We start from the raw sequence: 21357 nt of genomic DNA on the forward strand, positions 1-21357 counted from the left end.
ATGGTGTTAAGCAATGTCAAGCTACAACAGGAACATGTTTAGGGGTTATTCTGGGGCAAAATTTGTCAGCAGAGGGCACCTGGTGAAATAACAGACATTGTTGACATGGCTGTCATCTGGGTCTCATTTTTTCTACATAAAAGATAATTCAATAATCAAGATACTTTAATAAGATTATCCACTTTCATATGTATCATAGGCTTATGTAGTTACAATAAAGAATAATATATTCCACTGACAGCCAACAGCTGGCTAGCTGGATTAAATGTATAAAAAGAATCACAGATAGCTTTTCCTTGTTTTTTAATAGTTAAAAACAGTCATCATTACTATTCAGGTTTGCTATTCATAAGATCAACAGGTAACAACAAACAGATCTATTTGTACTTACTCTGCAGTTACTGAGTCAGCAGAGCATCGGCCACTTTTACGCACTATGAGCCTCAGCACTGAGTGACCCGCTCTACGTGGTCTATCACTTGGTGACTTTGCAAATATACCACTAACAGCTGATGGTGGAATATCTAGGAGTGATGAAACTTCACCAACTGACTTGTTGCAACAGTAGCATCCTGTTACATTACTATTACAATAAAACACTTGAATTCAGTGAGCTCTTTAGAAGGACCCATTCTTTCACAATTGTTTGTAAAGGCAGACTGCATGGCTAGGTGCTTGATTTTATACACCTGTGGCAATGAGACTGAATCAAACACCTCAATTAAGCGATGGAGAGGTTTCACCCAATATTTTTGTCCATATAGTGTATATCAGAAGCCAGACATCTCACCAAGGAAAAAACAACTTAATGATCAAACTCAGTGCATTTGTGTCATCTCCGAGATAGAGCGCAGCCATACATCCCCTTGAGTGACTGTAAAACAGAGGCAGCATTTGAACATTCCCTGGCAGAAGTTCAACACCCCTCCTCATGGAATTAAAGCCACATGTCAGGGATGGAGTTAACACAGCCCCCTGTGTGGCCTACATTATTGGAAAATGCAGCTTCATTAATAAGATTGAGATTGCCTTAACTCTCAAGCTTCCTGACCATCCATCACACATCTTGCTGCTGCGGGGACATCAAAAAGAATAGTCATGTGACATATCATCAGGGGTGGAAAGTTTATGCCACCTTGTTTAAATCCACACCCTGAAATGTTAAGGCTCAGCTGACGGTAAAAGGGCTGCAGTGGGGTACTATACATTTTTACAGCAAGGTTCCCCTATGGTGGAACCTTGCTGTGGCAAGTGGCACTAAAATGGAGATATTTATATTACTCGTACGGGCAGGCTGGTCACACACACACATACACACTCACACAATTCATTCCTCTCATCAAAACATACCTAAAGCCAAGAACACACCAAAGACACACATCATTTCAGAGAGCAGGCGTTGTAAACAAGGTGGCGTGGAATTAGGGAAAAATAAATGTGTTTTTAATAAATCACTGGGAATATGATTGTAACATTTCATTCCAATAAACATCTAGGGAATACAATTTTCCTATCTACTAATTTCAGATCATATTTTTAGGTGAGTTATCCCTTTAAACCCAAAACAACAACAGTGACAGCAAATGTTAATTGTATAAATCTTTTATAGTGCAACTGTAGGTGTACATGTCAACTAAGACTCATTAATATGCCATCATTTGCTATTACAAAAAAAGTGGTTTCAGTTGATTTCAAGTAACTACATATACATACAAGTGTCATTGAAAACATTCTCTCCATCTGTGTAACATAGTGAAACCATTTAATGTCCTATACAAATTTTACAGAGCTAAAAGCGGTTTAAACCTATCAAAATGAAAAGGGAAATCAATTCAAGGCACTTAGAATCATGCTTGAGGACTTTACAGAAGCAACAAACAAAACAAAACAAAACGAACACATGGGATCCAGCAAAGGAAGCAAGACATACTGGATGACAGAAAAGGCACTCTGATTCAAACACGTGAAGTAGTAAAACCCGATCCAAACATATAATATTAATTCCCATTCATCCATAAAGTGCACCACATGACCCTATACAGCTATAAGCTTTAACTGTGAACACTTTCACAGCTGAATGCCACACCAACAGACCACCTAAAATGAAATGAAAATGAAAGTGAGCCCATTTGGGAATAAAATATGGCTTCTGGGGATGGCACGTGGCCCTTCTTGCTGCTACATGGCCAAACAAGATTAGCTGGGGTTTACATGCCAGTCATTTCCTCCTGATAAAACACCTATTATTTTGTTTCTCAGTTTATTTACAATGAGGATTATTTATTAAACCAACAGTATATTTGAAACCCAGAACCTGAATAGACATTGTTCTGTTTGCTGTGGTTATTTGGCTGGTACAGAATAGAGGTTGGTGCTAGACTGGATCAGTTGGAGGTATCTGTTGTGATTTTTCTTGTGATTATACTTGTTTGCTGCGGTAACAAGTCAGTGTTGCATCTGTTTGAAAACTGTGGAGTTATGTTGTAAAACTGCTCTAACCATAACCAGAGAGCAAAATTATTGAGAACATTTGAAACTGTGTCCTGCTGCTTCAAGACTTCAGCTCCTCCAGTAAGCATCTGCAGACCAGCAAACCTAGCTGGGCAGCATTATCAAACACACCTTTTACTTAATACGACCTCTAACATGCTACAAACTGTAGTTTAGCCCAACTTTTTGTGGGGAAAGAAAAGTGTTCACTTTAAAAGGCTAATGTACTGTGACATAGATACACATTAAATCGGTCGTCACTCCACCCAATAGCAATGGGAAAGACCGTTGTGCTCCATTCAAGTTCTGAGATTTGAAAGCTGTCACAAGTCGAGTCAGTCCCTGGTCTAGCAATTCTCATTTGGATCTGCAGATGGAATTGTGGACAAAGGCTATATCTGGAATATATTTGGATTTGTTTTAGGCAATTCAAAACTAATAATTCATTTTTATTGACTTAATGCTGTGTTTGACATCTTTAGCTTAAATTTATTAAATAGAAACCACTGACACTTGCCTGTAATCTAAAAGAAATGTGTAACAACTTAATAATGACCATCTCACACCATCGCAGCAGAAACTGAACAGAAACCAGCAGCCTTAATACCAAAAGAGGTCCAGTGTTATATATATCTATATATAATGTATCTATACTCATGAAATTGACTTAATCAAACACTAAAAAAGCAACTCAAGAAATATATGCATGTGTAAAAGGGGGACACTGGAATGTGCAAGGGCAATGAAATGATTAGTAAAGACACTTAAATCAAATCCCTCCTCAAAAACCAACAGTACGCAACTCTATGCTGCGTGTGTCTTGCAAAAAAATTGCTCAAGCTTGCTGGAAAAAAATGCACAACACTTGAATCTGAGCAAGAGATTAGATTTGAATAGAGTTCATCATGTAAAAATTAAATGCAAACAAGTTTCTCAAGTAAGGAGGTCTACCTCTACCCACAACGACACAGTTGATGGCAGTGCAGAGCAATGACATGGAAGTACAAGTAGACAGTAGTGCGAACAGAAAAACAAGAAGTCAAAGCACTGTTACAACTGAGATTTGTTATCAGCCAATCGTGTGATTGCACCAAGATCATCTAGATCTTTATCATCTGTAGTCACATGAGGTCTTTCACCAATAACAAAAGAGGGCCTCTCTTCTCAGCAATAAGTAGCTGAAAAGATAACGGATGCACACAGAAAGTGATGTGATGGTTTGAGTTCTTGGTGGATTGTCGTGATGCATCAGGGAGTGTCAGTCGACCACGCGCCCGACGGTGCGCGTCTTCAAGTCACCTTCCAAGAGTTTTTGGTCAAGAGGCCACTCTTTGGCTTTGTGACCGCTGGATCAAGCTGTGACCCAATCAGGCGACCCGTTTCTCCTGAAGTGACCAAGTACTGAGGAGTCCCAACACAGTTTGAGGAAGACCAACCAATATCTAGGTCTTAAAAGGTCAATTAGCTCCTATAGCAACTTGCACCCAGTGTTCCAAATGTAATGTTGCCAGATAAAACGTCCCTCAGCCCAAAAGTCCCTCTATAATGAAATCCACAGAGCAGAAAACATGAAGTGGAAGGGGCTGTTGCAGTGTAAAACCATCTCCTTTGAAACTCTCTCTTTAGATCCAAGGCTGAGGGAATGCTGGGAGGACGGTTTAAGAGTCAAGTGCCCCCCTGCTGCCTTGCCTCTTTAGATCCCACTCTGAGATTGCCAGGTGAAACAGCGGTTAGTCCACAGGGCAAGGGAGGATATGGGAGTGAAAGAGGGAGGGACGAAGTCAAAGAAAGGGCAAGTATGAGGGGCATAAAATTCAAGCGTGGGGAAAGTGGTGGCAGATGGAACAGTAAAAAATGTTTTGTAGGAGGGGAGGAAGAGAGGTAAGAGGGAAGGGAGAAGAGAGGAGGAGGACCAGCTCTTGGTTGTTAGTGCTCTGGCTGTCGGTGGTATAGCTGGGTGACCTGGATGACTGGAGGAGAGGCGCTTAGCGATGGCCCACACCAACAGGCAGATGATCGCACCGGCTCAATCTTGCACCTACCACTGCAGAGAGGAAGATGACGGCAGAGGAGAAAAAGAAATTATTAAACACCTGTCTCGTTACACTTCATTACTTGGGGTCTGTACAGTTTAGACAAAATGCAGCAAGAGAGAGCCAAACAATCCAAGAAGAAGAAAGGTAAAAGGAAAAATGCTCGAACAGACCGACAGATGATCAACCCATGAGGGAAGAGGCAGATGTAGCATGGTATTAACGTCAAAACACCAGCAAGTTACAGTTACAGGTCGACTGAAAACACCACAGGATGACACGTCTTTCCTCTGACTCTCTTCATCACCCTCATCCTGACTGATAATGGAGACAGCAGCCCTCAGGTCTGCCGCTTTTACCTTTCATTTCCAATTATCTTTCATGTAGTTCTGTTGGAGAGTCATTAAAAAGGAATAAACTGTTCAAAGATGCTCATGCCCTAAAATAATTGCCGCTATTCCAACACCAGAATTTTTGTAGTTAGAGCTTTTGTTCTCAATCATTTTGTCAGAGTAGTTTCACTTTTTTTCCAATCAGTTGACATCTCGTTTTGGAATCAAGCTCTGCCATTTCAAAGGCTGCAATTGCTTAACCAGCATGACACTTTCGCTGCGTGTCCCAACTCTAGATGGAGAGAAGGAGGAAGTCCAGGAAAGACCCGGCATCAAACAACACACAGTGCTAACCTGTGAGCACCATGTGTGGGAGAGACAGTAACAGCATCTGTGTGGATGTTAGTCAGGTACGATGCAGAGAAGCACCGTGGCATAGCCAAAGGAGACGTGGGGTGCAGCACAGTAAATACACACCGGGGGTTGGGGACAAATCAGTTTCAGCTGGGTCAATCCAAGCATAAAATGGCGATGACAATTTACTGGTTAATGATAAAATGTTACATCTTAGTTGACATGGACGTCATTAAAATTACAACAGGGAAGAGTTTCACAGCAAAATAGCACAAAAACTCGCCACATAAATTTTAAGATGGTGTGAACTTCTCAAAGAAACAAGATCGATTCAATTATCAGATTTTTCTAAACTAGGTGAACTGAAAGTGAACTGACCCCAACTCTGATGCACACCAGTACTGTAGGTATTTAACACCCTGAGCAAAAGAACACACCGCCATTACAGTACAGTGAGATACAGAGGGATGCAAGTTACTGGGAAGAAGGATATAGAAAGAGTATGCCATAGGTTTAGCCTGCATAGTTAATACATTTAGTACCTCACATCGTACCAGGCTCTCTTTTCAGATTGGAGCGACATTGCTGTGGATTATGAGGGTAAGGAATACAGGGGGGAGGGGAAAAAGTCAAACATTACTGAAAAAAGTCAATGTACAGGTGCAATAATACTTAATTCAGGCACTAAATAAAAGCCTGGGAGATGCTGAAAACACCAGACAAAACAGTGACAAAAAACTCTGTGTAGACATGTTTATGTCCAAAAGCAAATGATTCAGTTAGGCCTTTATTTATTTAAGGGAAATTTTGGGACATCCAGTTCTTGACACCTGTTAGACAGTAATGCAATACTGCCAATTTACAGGGAACTTTTTTTCCATCTCCATGCCAAGTACAGAGAGATGCTAATCCAATGAATAATGTGTCCAAAAGCTAAGAAAAACAAAGGAAACAGTACTGGCCAGAGAACTGGGGCAGGAGGGTCACCATAGGTAACAAATGACAGAAGAAACATGGTCACCAATGGAGGAAGAACTGGCTCTATTAGATGGATATGATCAGAACAAAATAAGGCACCAACATCAGTGACCTAGAGGCAATTTCCCTGCAACAGCATTACTAGCTATGCTGAAGGCTGTGCTTTAGTAAAGCAGCAGTAACAACACGGGGCACTCAAATGAATCTCCACTTTACAGGAGATTATTAATGATCTGAAGAGCACATTTTCAGTGCTGAAATGTTTCTGATTTTTTTCCAGGGATTTCAGAGCACTTCACTGAGCATATTCTACAGTTTGCGTAGATTGAACTCTGCAAGGCAAGCCTATCACCTAACAGATTATATCAAGATTTTTTCTGACAGTCACTTGGCCACACCATTAAAAAAATACATTACATTTACTACATTTTCTCCAACACTTTCAAAGCAAAGGTTGCCCTGTTATCAAATAAATTATTTCAAAAGTAAATTAAAATGTGTCAACACTCGATAAGGAATCAAGGAATTGTTTGTCTTTAAAAAGGAGACAACACTTTTGCCTTCAAAATTGTCAGAAACAGCTAGTGGAGAGCTTTTCAGAGTGAGGAGCAGGATGTGGCGTAGAGGCCACATTTGCAGCATCTAGCAGCAGTCATTTTTTAAATGAACCAGGTCCTGCAGTGAATTCAACTGAAAGAAGCTTTCAATGTGGGTTAATCAGGATGAGGAACTGAAGGCGTGATTCTGACATGAATCTTCTCAAAAAAAGGGTAAACATTTGCCACAGTTGCCAAAAGAAGGAATTACACCAGCACGGCCGTGACTGACCATTTTTTGAGGAAGACCATAATTTTTCATATTTTTGAATATAGGGAAAACATATTCAAACATCTTTGTGAACCCTTAAATTGTGTCCTCATTGCTGTTGATGTTTACCTTCCCCTCACTGTGTTCGACTTTGCATATTGTCTTGCTGGCTGGGTGTAAAAGAGTGCAGCACTAATTCTTGCGTGGTCTTTACATGCACACACTGTGTGGCACCGTCCAGCTGCTTCACACAACACTGACCAGGTGTGCTTGAGAAAAGACTTCACCAGCTACATGTTCACTGCCGATACACAGCTGACACATCTGTGTGCATACTGAATGTCTGAGGGGGATATGTAAAGAAACACATTCCTAAGTGCACTGTGGGCAATGTGGATGCAATATGTGTTTAATATATGTGAGTGGTATTTAATCTTACACTGACAGAATGAGGCAAAGCTCCCAGCGTACATATTAACACTTCATGAGAAGATTCATGTGCAGCATTTGACACTCTCCCCATAATGCTGCTAAACCACAGAAGCACTTCGTACAAGCATTAAGGAAATTAACTTAATGGTGGTAGAGAAAGTGGAAGGAGCATAGTGGGTTTTACTAGGGGCTTTTAGCCTAATTTGAAGGGCTAAATGGATTACATGGGTGAGGAAGGAGGAAGCTAAGGCTTTGCAACATTATATGCATGCCTGCGTGTGTATGTGTGTGTAAGAGGGAGAGAGAGAGATTGGGCTGTGTGTTTATATTTCACATGTGTTAAGGAGGGTATTTGCGTGTGTGTGTGTGTGTGTGTGTGTGTGTGTTTTACCCATTTTCCTCAGGCAAGTCCTGGTCAGCCTCGGCGGCAGATGACTCCACATCTGCTTCTGCACTGCTCTCACTGCCCTGAGCTGACAGACCACATGGAGACTCCGGGCTCACAAACTGTCCACTGGGACGGACACACACACACACACACACACACACACACACACACACACACACACACACACACAAACAACCTGCTATTTCTTGTCTCGCAAGTTTTCAGGAATTCATGTTTCATGTTTTCTGAAGGCATGTTTGGGAGCTGTATGTGTCCACTCTGTGTGTGTGCAACTGTTTTCTCCTGTATGCTGGATGTGTATGTGTGTGTACGTATGTGTGTGTGTCTCCTGACTTGATGTGCTTCTCCAGCAGCAAGATGGCCTGCTCCCTCTCCTCCAGCCTCCTCCTCAAGGTGGCAATCTCCTTCTGCTTCTCCAGCAGCTCCTTCTGAAGACGATAATTACTCTCCTCCAGGGTCTCACAAAATGCCTGGATACCGGGTTGGTGGGTGGTGGTTCGTTCAAAAAAAAAAAAATAATAAAAATAAATAAATAAATAAAAGTGGAAGAGAGAGCATGACAGGGAGGATGTTAGATAAGAACAGATGAGAAATGGAGCAAAAAAAAAAGAAACAAAAGAAGAAAAGAAATAACATCAGGGAAGTATGTGGGATCAGTGCACAGAGTGTAAGGTCAAGGGGGGAAAGAGAGGATGAAGACAAGATGGGATGGAAATGTTCTTCTGCCTCAGAAATGTTTAAGGGTTGTTTCTCTCGAGTTTACATGTGCAATGTTTCCACCCAGACAAAATCTGGGACTGTCCAAGTGACTTACAGTAGCTGCTGCCTGTAGCTAAAAAAAACAACAACTGTTTTGGTTGTCTTCATCGGGGTTTCCAAGTGAGTTGAGCCCAGAGGGAAGGTAACGCTGATAAGCAGAGACATGTCAGTTTTTAAAAGGTGCTACATGTAAAACTACAGGATCACATTTCCGCATAAACCCTGTTGTTTCCAGTTACGTGGCCGGACAGGGAATGGGATTCTTGGGAGTCATTCCTGGAAAGGCCATGATGGAATCCTCCCCACACTGGCGAGGTGGGGACGTGAAGCAGTAAAGAGCTTGTGATGACAGGCGACTGAACAACAAGTGGTATGCCTCTAAGCTGTGTGGGCTGAGTGGTTGCAGATGGATGGTGATTTAAAGCCGGCGTGTGAGTATGAATCTCTCGGCTAGAAGTTATGCAACAAGTCCCACTGCAACTGGTGCTAAGCCGTGTAAGAGCTGCAAGGTAAAACTGTTGTGGCATAAAGCAACTAGCAGATTTTGGAAAAAAAAAAAAAACAACCTACAACATAAGCACACAATATAAAGATACATTTGATGTGCTGATGATTATGATTCTTATTTGTTTACTAACTTATTTATTATATTAACGGCGCTTAAAATTCTACAGACTGCATCTTTAACAATAAAACTTTCTTCTATGTTCTACTGTAGCTTATTTCTTTATTGACTTGCTTTCTTTCATTTATTCATCTTGGTGAATGTGCAAAGCTGCAACACACTGTTTTGCTCCGTATCTTACAAAACTGTTAAAAACAATTCTGCTGCCACATGATCATATTGCCCTCTCCTCCTTTTTCTCCTCTAGAGGTCAGTAAGCTTAAGTGCTGGTGCAGCTGATTCATTGTTGAACCTCCAACACCCAGCTAAAGACAGAACAATAGAGGGCAGTTCAGCAAAAGGCCCAAAAGACTGTGGGCAGATTGGATTTCAGCCTGGTTGTTCATGGGTATGAAAGATTTCAGCAAATTTCAGAGGGAACTCTTCTCAAAAAGCTTCAGAATTGTACACACGAGTACACATGCATGTGCTCAAACACACTGACCCGGCTCTCCTCCAGACTGTCAAAAGGTCCTGGTGGGTCGTCCAAACACAGGAACTCTCTCACTGCCAGGCTGTCAAGGAAAAGGACAGTGTAAAAGTGTGTGTAAGAGATAGGGTAGTAAGATATGTTTTAGAAAAAAAAAAAAATCACATCATAAATGTTATATGTGATACATACTGTATTGCAATTGTGGTATGGTCTAAGAGTCTAAGGTATGATACATTTCACACAGCCATTTAGACATGGAATAGCAGGTAAACACATGTTACTAATGACCTTAATTAAGGTTCTGTTCCATTTAGCTCTAACAGAGCCAGGGTCCTCATACTGTGCATGCTGGCCAAATGGAAAAGCTCTGGTACATGTAAATGGAACAGAGCCTTGATGTCATTAGTAACACTTGTGGTTTTCTGCTCTTTCTTGTTAAAAATGCTGTTGTGTAAAGGGTCTCTTGTGGTTTACATATCGCTAAAAGCAAGTACAGGAATACAATCACTGAAAATTCTTTTTTGAAGTATGTCAACTAAAAAATATTAAATGACTGAGTTAAATAAATATACAGCACAGTGACATTTTTAAATGGAGATTGAGAATTTTAATGAATAGTTTCCTATCCTATTTTTCTGTTGTTAAAGTCACCAATCAAATCCATTTGAAAGGAAATGGCTTTAATTAAAGCAAACGAAAGGTGCTGCTCTGGTGAGCCAAATGTCTTGGACTGCACCTTCCTCTGTCTCAAAAGGTAAGACAAAACATACATAGCTGCACAACCTGATGAGCAGCCACTATATTTAAACTGACCCACAGTCACGGTTATTTCCAAACAAACATTGCAACAGCAGGCAACGTACATGGTTGTGTGAATTTTACATAAGAAAGTGCAATCAAATGACAGTGTGACCTTGATGTGTGTAATGGAGACACTTTTTAATGCCTGGAGTAAATGTTATTCAGCTACAGCTTACACATGTGATCTGGATATGAGATGGTATAATACCAGATGTGAATGCAACACTCGCTGACTCTCACTTAGATTAAGAGCTCACATGGAAGCAATTTGATTTAGGACCTGTGTGTGTTTGTCAACAAGCCTGCTATGCCAGGCCATGAGTAAACTGTTTTTAATAATTATGGCTGTTAACGTGGACTAACACAAGACTGTGAATGCAACCTCTCTCTGTCTCATACACACACACCAGTTGGCAATATCCTTGTGTGCAACCAGGTTCTGTAGAAAGGCCTGCAGTCCCAGCTGTCGCTCCTCCAGGAAGTCGCTGTCATAGTTGTCTTTGAACCATCGCTTAGGAGGTAGCGAGAGGCGGAAACCCGGGAACATTTCCTTTAGCTGGAACACACACAGACACACACACGCGCACACACAGTGAGGGATGAACAGCTGATATACAACCCTACAGTTCATGGATGAATACTGTAGATAATGTTGTCTGTGCACTAAAACAATGCTCACACGTATGTACAGCAGAGGTGAGCGTGGCAGAATTAATGACAGCTAACTTTCAGTACAAAGAGGAAAAGCAACAATATCTTATACAAACATCTGATACAAACAACCACACCCTCCTGCCACTTGTGGATCATGTGCACTGATCAAATAACTAACAGTCTCTGTCCTCCACCTCTATTTCTGGATATCCTGGATAACAAGCAGGGCTGGAGAAGACATTAATAGGCTCTATCATTATCATTTGAATGTCAAATTTGAATAGCTTTTGCAGCCATGCAGCTCATCCTAAGCATTTGCAAAAAAAATCCTTCCTGTTCTTCCCCTCAAATCTGCATCCACAAAGTCTTTCATGTAAAACAAATGAAGCCTCTATCATCAAATCATGTACAAGGACACAGAACAACCACATGCAGGAAAACAGCCAAAGTTTTATTGGACACAGAGTAAAGTTCTTTGAGCTGACCCACAATAAATTATCAGTATGACACACAAAGAAAATAGAGGAATTAAGACAGGGGCTTGTTGTGTCATGTATCCCAACGTCAACCAGGGGTAATCCTGATATTTCACCTTGTTACCCTGTTTAGGAACATGATGTCCTACAGTGTGTTGGATGTGCTGAAAACAAAACATGTTTGGCAGAGTAAAGAGAGCAATAGCACATAAGATGATAAAAATTATGCTCCTGCTAGTCCCACTAAGATTTTGGTCAAACTATGCAATTTATGGAATAGCCTATTTGTAAATAAGACCTTTAAAGGAATGCTCCAATGTTTTGTGGGCAACTCCCCTAGCATTCAGTTCTTGATGCTTTATGCAAAGGTAACACAAAATGCTCCCCATAGAAACCACAAATCTAGTATCCACACTAGAATGCCAGACAATGGCATTCTAGTGTGGATGTATGGAAATAATGCAATTACAGTGACATTACTTTGTTTTCAAAATTAAACACACCATATTTCGGATCAAAGACCAAAACAGACCAAAAAACTTATTTGGGCTTATGGTGGTCACGGCCTCATACCACTTATCCCCAGGATGCCAAGACAGACAATGTGAAAGTTGATAACTCAATGAAGTGTTGATTGTGTCTGGAATTTGTACCACCTGCTTATCTGAACTGCATACACATCTGCCTAGGTTGTATATATACAGCTGGCTTGTCCTTTAATGCCTCTTGTAATTCTTTTATAATGTCCAGACTTACAAAAACAGCTGCCCTTCGTAATGAAATTGTTCCAATACTTAGAGGTATGACCAACTACAACTCCAGAGTTACGCCCTCAGCAAAAGCCCATTCAGTACTGACTGACCAGTTTCCCAGTCTTTGAGAAAAAGCCACAGGAATTGAGTAAGAAATGTCAACGCCCACACTCTCTCCATTCTTTGTGAAGGAAGGGTGTTCCCCATTCCTGTGCTTACATTCTTTTTGTCTCAGGTTACTATGATTGTCCGAATTAGTTCCACCTAGTTACATGCTATGCTTTGCATTGAGGAGGTTTTTTTTTTGCCCTACTGGAAGGTGAGGCCTAAGGATGATGGTGCAGTCCCATCCAGCACTCCACACTGGCAGACTGCCATAAATTGGCAGATTGGCGAGCATATTCATGCTCCTTAGAAAATGAAGCCTGACAATTTTGGTGATGTCATGACCTTTCTTCTACTTCAACCATTAGGCCTAAATGTCAACTTTGTACAAGATGTCAGTGGGTTGTCATGATGTTTGGCTAGTGCTTTCACACTCCCCAAATAAAGATTCCTCTTGACTGCTGTACTGCAATCAAGAGGAATTCACAGGGAAATGAACCCCATCAATTTTGGTGTCACCTTCACCTCTCCTTTAACACCACCCACAGGCCAAAATGCAAAAAAAAAAAAAAAAAAAAAAAAAAAAAAAAAACAATTCTCCCACTCCTTGCATCTCCCCCCCAACATGCACTAAATCAGGGGGCACCAGCAGAAGAGGGCCTGCACTTGTTTACAGTAAAAACATCTAGGTCTATCTTGTTCACAGAAAACACCTGTAAGTCATGCGTCTTTTGCAGGCCCAGAGAGACTGTGCTTGGAATCCCATCATTTGATAAATGATCATTATGTCATCAAAGGGCTTATTATTTTTCCCGTCCGCAATCTATGACCCACCTAGCCAAGCTGAACCCATCAGAGACGTGTTCCTCCAGTTGGCTTGGACCTGTGAGCTGTTTGGGAAACACTGGTTCTTTGTGTAGCACTAATCACTTCCACAATGTACTCAAAACAAAGGAAGCATGCCAGGAGGAAAGAGTCACAAACAAAATGTCTGCATGATGCTATGCACATTACTGAACTGAAAATTCAGCTTCGGAGAGGCTGTAGATTAGAGTAGAATAATAACACAATAAATTTATTTGTGTTATTATGGATGGAAAACTCTCTTTGGCCTATCTGGCAGTTCATAACAACAATGATGACGATAGTGCTGGCAACTGACAAACACAATTATATATACACACAATAGAAAAGTAACTTAAGACAAATTAAAAACATCAGTGTTATGCATTAGATGGGTGAAAGAGAACACTGCACATCACAGTTTGGGCAGCAGGCCTGCAGTGAAATGTTTAGAAATTGAGAAGAATGACTATACGGAATTTTAAAAAAAAACTCAGTGTTATGATCCAACATGCCAGAAACATCCTGTTGCACCTCTCAAAATTGAGCCATTCAAACTTTGAGGATAACGGATGTGAGGGATCCTCTGTTTTATTATCCTCACCACCTTGTCAATATTTCATAACTCATGTAAAACATGGAACATGAAAAACACAGAAAAATTACTTAGCCTTTACCAGGGTATTTTTTTCTTCTTCAGTGACAGATACTGTGATGTATCACAGCTGATTTCTTTACAATATATTGTAGTATATTGCGAACCCCCTGTATCATGATACCATCGTAACTGTGGGTACAATATAAAGCTGAACAATGAAATTAAATATCATCAACATCATAATGTGGCCAAGTGCAATATCCATATTGCAGGAGCTGTGATTTTTGGATAAAGATGAACTGAGTGACAGAAAAGCATTATAAATCAAGTATAGTGATGCCAGAGAGATGCCAAGAGAACATGTTTGTTTGGCACATCATCATCACAAATTTTCAGTGAGAATTAAAACTACAATGCAAAAATGATAATTTCTAGGAAAATCTTGAATCATATCGCAATTGTAATTTCTGTAACATTAACTGCAATATTATTTTTTCCCCCATATCATTTAGCTCTGGCTATATGATGCTATGACAATATTTTACTAGTTCCCCAGTGATTCTCACCCCTACAGCCTACTAGTGTATTCACATGTTAAAATTCTCTTAACATGCAGTAAAACAAGCAACAGTTAAACACAGAACTTAACGGTGTGGACAAAGAAAGTGTCAGCAGCACACACACACCTTGTCATTGAGTCTGGAGAAATCCGTGTATCTTCTGAATACAACCCAGCTCTCGTCTTGAGTCTTCCTGACCAGGATCTTATATACCTACAGCAGGGAAAAGACACACCACACACAATCTATAAACCCTGGTTATGACAGCACGGGTGAAACATGCATCACATCTGCAGTGTATTCAGTGTGCCCTTGCTAAACTAAACTAGTTAAAGACTAATGACTTTGGCCCACAGCTAAAGCACTACAGGTAGGCAATGATTAAAGTCTGGCCTAAATGAGATAACACAGTGTAAAATAATAATTATGTGTGACAAGTTATGCTAGACCTGCAAGTATCAGAGCTCCTGGCAACTAAAATGGTTATATGTTATGTATATGTGACCATTTTTTTGAGAGTGTACGAGTTCAAATTTAATGTGGTTGCATTTGTGCGAGAGCATGGGATTCACATTCTCAAAAGTCAAGGGCAAACATTTTTGTGAAACAATCCATTTAGCTGTTACAGTGTTATAAAAATGGAGTGGTCTATTATTTTATCCAAATCCAAATGAGGAGAAAGGAGGAGGCTGGTGGGATGGGAGAACCAACGAAAGGTTCCAACTCAGACGCCACTGACAATGAAAGTGCAGGCAGGGAGAGCCTGACTGACAGTATATTCACACCGCGAAGTTCACACTTGGCTGCTCAAAACAAAAACTTATTCTTCAGCACTGGTTACAAATGAATTCCCTCTCTCTCCCTCAGTTTAGACACAACTGTCCAACGTGTGGAATAACCACATCATTTAATGATTGACTCTGCATGGTTCTCATGGCCAGACTGAGTTCTGAGCACAGTTTCAGTAATCGCATCTCTAGAAATGATGCAGCTTTGCAGCTTTTAAGTTGTATAATGTCTCTGACATTTTGCATATTGTAAAGCTGCTGTTGTTAGTGGCAAACCTTTATTCGGAGAAATCCTACTGTGATGTTCCTGCTGCCTAAAAAAAAAAAAAAATCCCCAATCTTTCAACAACTTACTTTGCATAGATATTTAATGTAGCTGATAGAGACAATTTAAACCACAAGCTTTATAACATTGAGATTTAGTCAGCGTCAGTGCAGTGCAGAAAGGCTGAAACAACAAACAGGCTGCTAGACTGTGGGAAATAAACACTTTTAGTGGGCTATTAGTGAAAGACGAAGGCCTTGAAAAGATCACAAAGATGGCAAGGTTTGACACAAAAGTGACAAACAGTATTCAGGAGTGACCCCACCACTCTTGGAACAGTGTCAAGTCAATGGGGGTCACACCACAAGGGATATATACTCAGCGAGTTATCATATTTTGTTACAGACCAAATATGAAGGACATATAGTACAAAAACGGTCCACAGTAGTTTTGGAGATGGTGTTAACGATGACATAAGTCAGTGTAATCTGTCAATGAGGATATGAGCATCCCTGACAAACTGAATTCTGGCACTTATTGTGATATATAATTCACTACATAGAGGGAAAGTGTGTGTAAGTTGCTCTGAGATGTAATTACCGTGTGTGAAATATGACTTCCACTTCAACAGTCACATTCTGTTGATCAAAACTGACTGGTTTCTTCAATATGAATTCAACTGATAACCATAATGTGAAAATTTGACTTCCTAGACGGAGTGGCTTCAGGTATCCTCAAACAAGTCAATTTTTCAAAGTTATGGTTGCCTCCTTTTATGGACCAGCTTTGTTTCTCACCACATTCCCAAGTAATGAAAGACAGGCTTGTTCTGCACTTACCTGTCCTGAATTCAAAACCGTATGGAGCTGCTTCAATGCCCGCAGGTGGTCTTTAAAGAATAGACATATAGGATAGCACAGAAAGCCTAGAGGTTTCAAAAGAACATGTCTTTGTTCTTGACTTCGTTTGAACCACAAATGAGGCCAGAGAGGTCATGGGCTAGTATTTTAAAAATCAGTTTACAGGTGTCCTGCCCTGATCTGCTGGCACTGAGCTGTCTATGACCCAGATCTCAACTCTAACTCTCCATCACTCTGAAACACTTGACACTGTTGGCATGTCTTTTTGTACAGTTCTACTGTTTTATAGTTGATGTTGCTGTCATACTGAACTGTTGCACTGTTCATTTTTTAATGACTACAAATCGGCTGCCTTATGTTATAAGAAAATGATTTATTGATTTCCAGGCTAATCACTCAGAATGTTCAGCTCAAATGGACTTAAAACAAACATCCATACATCATGTTGGAATATATCTGTAACAAGCATAAATCCAAATACTTTCAAACATCACACCAAACAAAATATTAATGTAATTCAGACTAAACTGAGGGACACACACACTCAAAAGTTACAATTCTAGTATGCCACATGAAGGCCTACCCCAACTGTTCAATGATGTACTGTAGAATACAAATAAAATTGCTAGCTGTCCTCTTCTTGTCTCAATAGAGTCCCACCTCAAAATTTTGCCCCTGCTACAACAAACTGAATATACTCCTCCTCCTTTCTAATGATGTGCTGCAGAACCTGTGTCTTTCCTAACTGTTTGCATACTATACACCATTTGTATCCTGCTAATAAGAGTGTGCTGTATGCTTAGCAAATCCCCGGTGGCTTCTCACTAATATGCATCATGCAGAGTTTAATTGCAGACAGCCCAATGATATCTGGCCCACTACAGCTGAAAATGTGTGTGTGTGTGTGTTTTTGTTTTTTTTTAGTTTTTTTTAAAAACTCCAGCACGTTTACAGGAATGTCAATAAATGTGCACTGTCAGTAATAGTATCACATAAACTTTAACAGAGGATGCGAATGATGTCTGCCATCACACACTGACAACCAATATATACACTATGTGGACAAAAGTAGTGGGACACACCTCTTAATCACCGAATTCAGGTGTTTCATTTAGTCCTCGTTGCCACAGTGTACAAAGCAAGGTCCATAAAGGCATGGTTGGATGGGTTTCGTTTGGAAGAACTTGACATTCTAAAGTCTTGTTTTAAAACAAACAAACAAACAAACAAAAAACTCCATATTAATGCCTATGGATTTAAAATGGGATGTCATAATAACTCCTGTAGGTGTTATGTGTAGGGGGCCCCAATACTTTTGTCCATATAGTGTATAAATCAGCTAAACAATGCAAGGGTAAACTTAGGAATACTGATTCTACTAGTTTCAACAGACTGTGATGATGTCTACGTCTCATACCGTGAATTTTGCTCTCTCCTCCATGACCTCGTAGCCCAACAAGGTGGGGGTGATGGGCCTATCTTCACCCTGCTGGCTCGCTGCAGGGTCCGACATGGAACGAGGACAGCTGGAATAAGTAACTGACGGCTCAAGAGCCCCATTCACCCTCGCCCGAGTAACGGGGCTATGGAGGGGCGGCGGTGTCCGGCTTCGGCCGCCTCTCTCCAGGCATCGGGAATGGTGCTCGGATTGGGAGCCACTACCTCCTCTTTCACGGCCCTCCCTGTCCCCCCTGGCAGTGGGGGACAGGAACTCAGAGCTGCTGGAGACGCTACCAAGTGATGAAGCTCGCTGGGGCCGTCGAAGCTTGCTGCTGCCTCCAGACATGGCCCTGTCCAAGGGCATGGGGACAGGAACAAAGGGTGATGCCATCTTCCCGAGCCCCTCCCACCCCCACCTCCACAGCTGTAAACAAAGCTCTTCACACTGAAACCGACCTTGCCTTCTTCAGTGGCTGCAGTATGATGGAGGGGCAAGGCAGTACTGTTTAGCCTAAGGAGCTTATGAAAAGTCTGCTGGCTCGACTCTGATCACCCTGGAGGGAAAAAAAGAAGCAAAACTGAATTTAAATATCACCTATTTGGCATGTACAAAACTGACGACAGGCTATTCTAGATGCATAACAGGCTCTTTGTAATTGCGCTTAATTTCATAGAGCAGAATAGGTCAGCGAAAATTGCCTTCAAAGAGGGGCAACAGTCCATGAGGGCAGATGAATTATTGACACCATGAGCGCAGTATCATTCATAATTGATACATTTGTGCATCATGTCTAAAACGTGAGAGGGATATAGCCTATGAAGATGTTAAGATGATTACTGTGCTGTAGCACGTTGTCAGCTGATTTAGTTAATTTGATCCACAGATGTTTCCTCTCTCTCACCGAATGCTCCAGCAAACAATGAACGATTAAACTCAGACTGAGCAAGAGGAATAGGTAAACCTGTACATTTCTTTTTTCTGCAATGGTAGGCATAGGGAGGCCTAGCATTGATCACTACTTCGACTGAGGTACTTTCTGATTCTGATCCAGCTGCTCCCTGTCAAATGCATTCATATAAAGTGAGCACTGAGGTGAAAGAAAGCTAGAGCCAACCAAGGCTGCTTGTCTATGAATAGAGGTGAGAAGTTTTACCACAGGCTGATTACCTGCACACGACATGCTATCCATACGCACACACACACGTTACCATTAAATGAGGCTTAAAACACAATACAAATTTACCTGTATAAAACTGTATAGAGGTTTCATCTCCAGCAAGCTACGTCACCAACATACTAACCTAACATACTACACATAGGTAAGCTAACATTCACGTTAGAAACTCTTTCACTGATTCCTGCTGTCAATTTAAGACACATTTTAACGTTACAGATAAAATGACATGATCATGTGGGACAACGGGATGAAATAGACGGGTGGGACTGAGACGTCAACAAACTCTAGCCTGCCAAGGTTAGCTTCATTGTGAAGTGGCTAACCAATGATTTCAACGCTATGCTAGCTACCACTAACGAGGGTTAACTTTAGCCATTTAGCTTGCTCTCGGGGCGCAGCTAAGAGGCCGAACTCCGTTTAAAACATCTGAAAGTGTAAAGTGATGTCCAAAGACGCTTAGCCAAAAGCTTTTCGACCATGTTTAATTTGCCAATCTCGTTTTAGAAGGTCTGTTACCTTTAGTTCAAACTTCTCGCTAACGTCACCGTCCATCACGACTTGACAAAACAACCGAAGCAGTTCTAATAGTTTAATTTTTTCTTCAAATAACTACTTATTTGTATATTAGGTGCATGCCGAATTGAAGAGTGGCTCCCGCGATTTGTAAAATGTGTGTTATTTATATTATAACAAATACCTTTGCCAATCAGAAGGCCAAAATTTAAGTGGCAGATTTTTTGCACGGAGTTTGGCGTAAGCCTCTTTGCAAGTCAGGCGAACGTCTCCGGGCTCACAACTAGAGCAGCAGTTTACATGTTGTCACACAACGTTAACCACTTGCAGCTAACAGGACACTGGCATCCTCTGTGGACAAAGCTACAGTTACCGCACGGTCATGGTGACAGTGCACCGACGAAGGCCGAGATTAAAGGACTACTTCTTACCGTATGAACCCAATATCCTTCCCCTCTGAAATCCCCTTTCGGCGCATATAAGCCGGTATGCGATAAGGTCGTTGCTGTTTATTCACCGCTTCCCTGCCCCGGTCATGTTAGCCTGTTTGCATACGGATGGTGTTGCAGACGACAACAGTGCAAACAGCCAGGCGAGGGCGCTGTGGCGCTTTTGATGCAGCGGCAACAACCAGGAGAAAGAAGAGGCCTTCATCTTTCTTATTATTAGCGACTGGAAATCAACTAAAAACGCATTACCGCCACCAGCCAGCCTGGAGTGGGAATCAGTAAACTCACAGGGGAAAATAAAGTTCATTCTTCTAACTACACCAGTTTCTTAAAATAAATAAATAAATAAATAAAAAGAAGATAAATCCATGCTTATACGTTTTCTTTCCACTTTACATAATGGACCATGTAACAGAAAGACATTATGTTTTTCTTGTCTCAGTGACATGAATGATTTATTTTACTTTTTAACATATCCCTTACATGGCAGTTAATACACTGAATTCTAGGAAGTGTCATCCACCAATCAGCTCAATAACAAAAAATATTTTATTGTCATACCCATTTTAATTGAATAAGTGTTTCCTGATCATTGTAATTGCTCTGTTCTTCCACAAGATGGAGCCATATGCGGTAAAATGACCGGTAAATATCATTTTCCAATAATACAGTTTTTTAAAGGAAATTATGGCAACTTAAAGGCAATTTTGTAATTTCAATATCACATTTTAACAAAAAATCCAGTTTTCTTAAATATGCTCCCAGGGATGAAATCATATTGACTCAGACTGTGGTGTAAATTTGTTTTTAGACCTCTTGTTGCAATCTTTGACCAAATGTATTTTTTTAAGGGTGTGTTTTGTTTCTCCATACAAAAAATTGAAAGGTCTGTCATAAGCGAAAGATTAGGAGAGTTTTTATATTCTCTATTCTACTAGGATTTTTTTTTTTTTTTACTTTTATTTGCATTTTTTGTCATGTTTATGCATAATAATTTTTATTTAAATTTTATTTTCAATCAAATATTTGCTCCAACATTTTGTGATGAATTTGATTTCTTATGATTATTAAAATTCAATTTAGTTTGATTTTTATTTCATTTTATTTGTATGTATTTTTCTTTATATTTATTGTGATCTGTGTATTAGCCTACCTTAAGCGTGCGTTGCTGTGTTACTGTTGTAATGGTCCAGTAACTTGTAGCTCAGACAGGTCGAATAAGTCATGAAACAAAATTTGATGAAATACAATTTGAAGCATTAAGACAATAAAACAAAGCAGTAGAAAAGAAAGAAATACAGCACAAAATAAACTTAAAGGGAAAAAATCAAATTAAAATGTGAGTATGACAAACTGACGTAAAGACTTTGCAATATATATAAAT

The 21357-nt window shown here is 40.5% G+C and overlaps 1 protein-coding gene across 4 annotated transcripts; it reads right to left on the minus strand.

Annotated features, from left to right (window-relative positions):
* Positions 1 to 1415: 1415 nt before the first annotated feature.
* Positions 1416 to 20124, minus strand: snx16 (sorting nexin 16). 4 transcript variants are annotated; one of them, XM_030079240.1, is made up of 9 exons: positions 19956 to 20124; positions 18290 to 18387; positions 17811 to 18183; positions 14607 to 14693; positions 10900 to 11048; positions 9704 to 9773; positions 8169 to 8305; positions 7818 to 7940; positions 1416 to 4534 (listed from the first exon to the last, which is right to left on the minus strand). In XM_030079240.1, the coding sequence occupies exons 3-9, from the start codon at positions 18177 to 18179 to the stop codon at positions 4417 to 4419; spliced, it is 1053 nt and encodes a 350-aa protein (XP_029935100.1). In that variant the 5' UTR covers positions 18180 to 18183; positions 18290 to 18387; positions 19956 to 20124; the 3' UTR covers positions 1416 to 4416. The 4 variants fall into 4 exon arrangements, with proteins under 4 accessions (XP_029935100.1, XP_029935098.1, XP_029935101.1 ...); XM_030079241.1 differs by adding an exon at positions 5752 to 5794 and having other exon boundaries at positions 4400 to 4534; positions 17811 to 18387; positions 19956 to 20123; XM_030079242.1 differs by adding an exon at positions 5764 to 5794 and having other exon boundaries at positions 4408 to 4534; positions 17811 to 18387.
* Positions 20125 to 21357: the final 1233 nt, after the last annotated feature.

The sequence above is a fragment of the Myripristis murdjan genome, chromosome 20 (assembly GCF_902150065.1).
Source record: "Myripristis murdjan chromosome 20, fMyrMur1.1, whole genome shotgun sequence".
NCBI classification, from domain to species: Eukaryota; Metazoa; Chordata; class Actinopteri; order Holocentriformes; family Holocentridae; genus Myripristis; species Myripristis murdjan.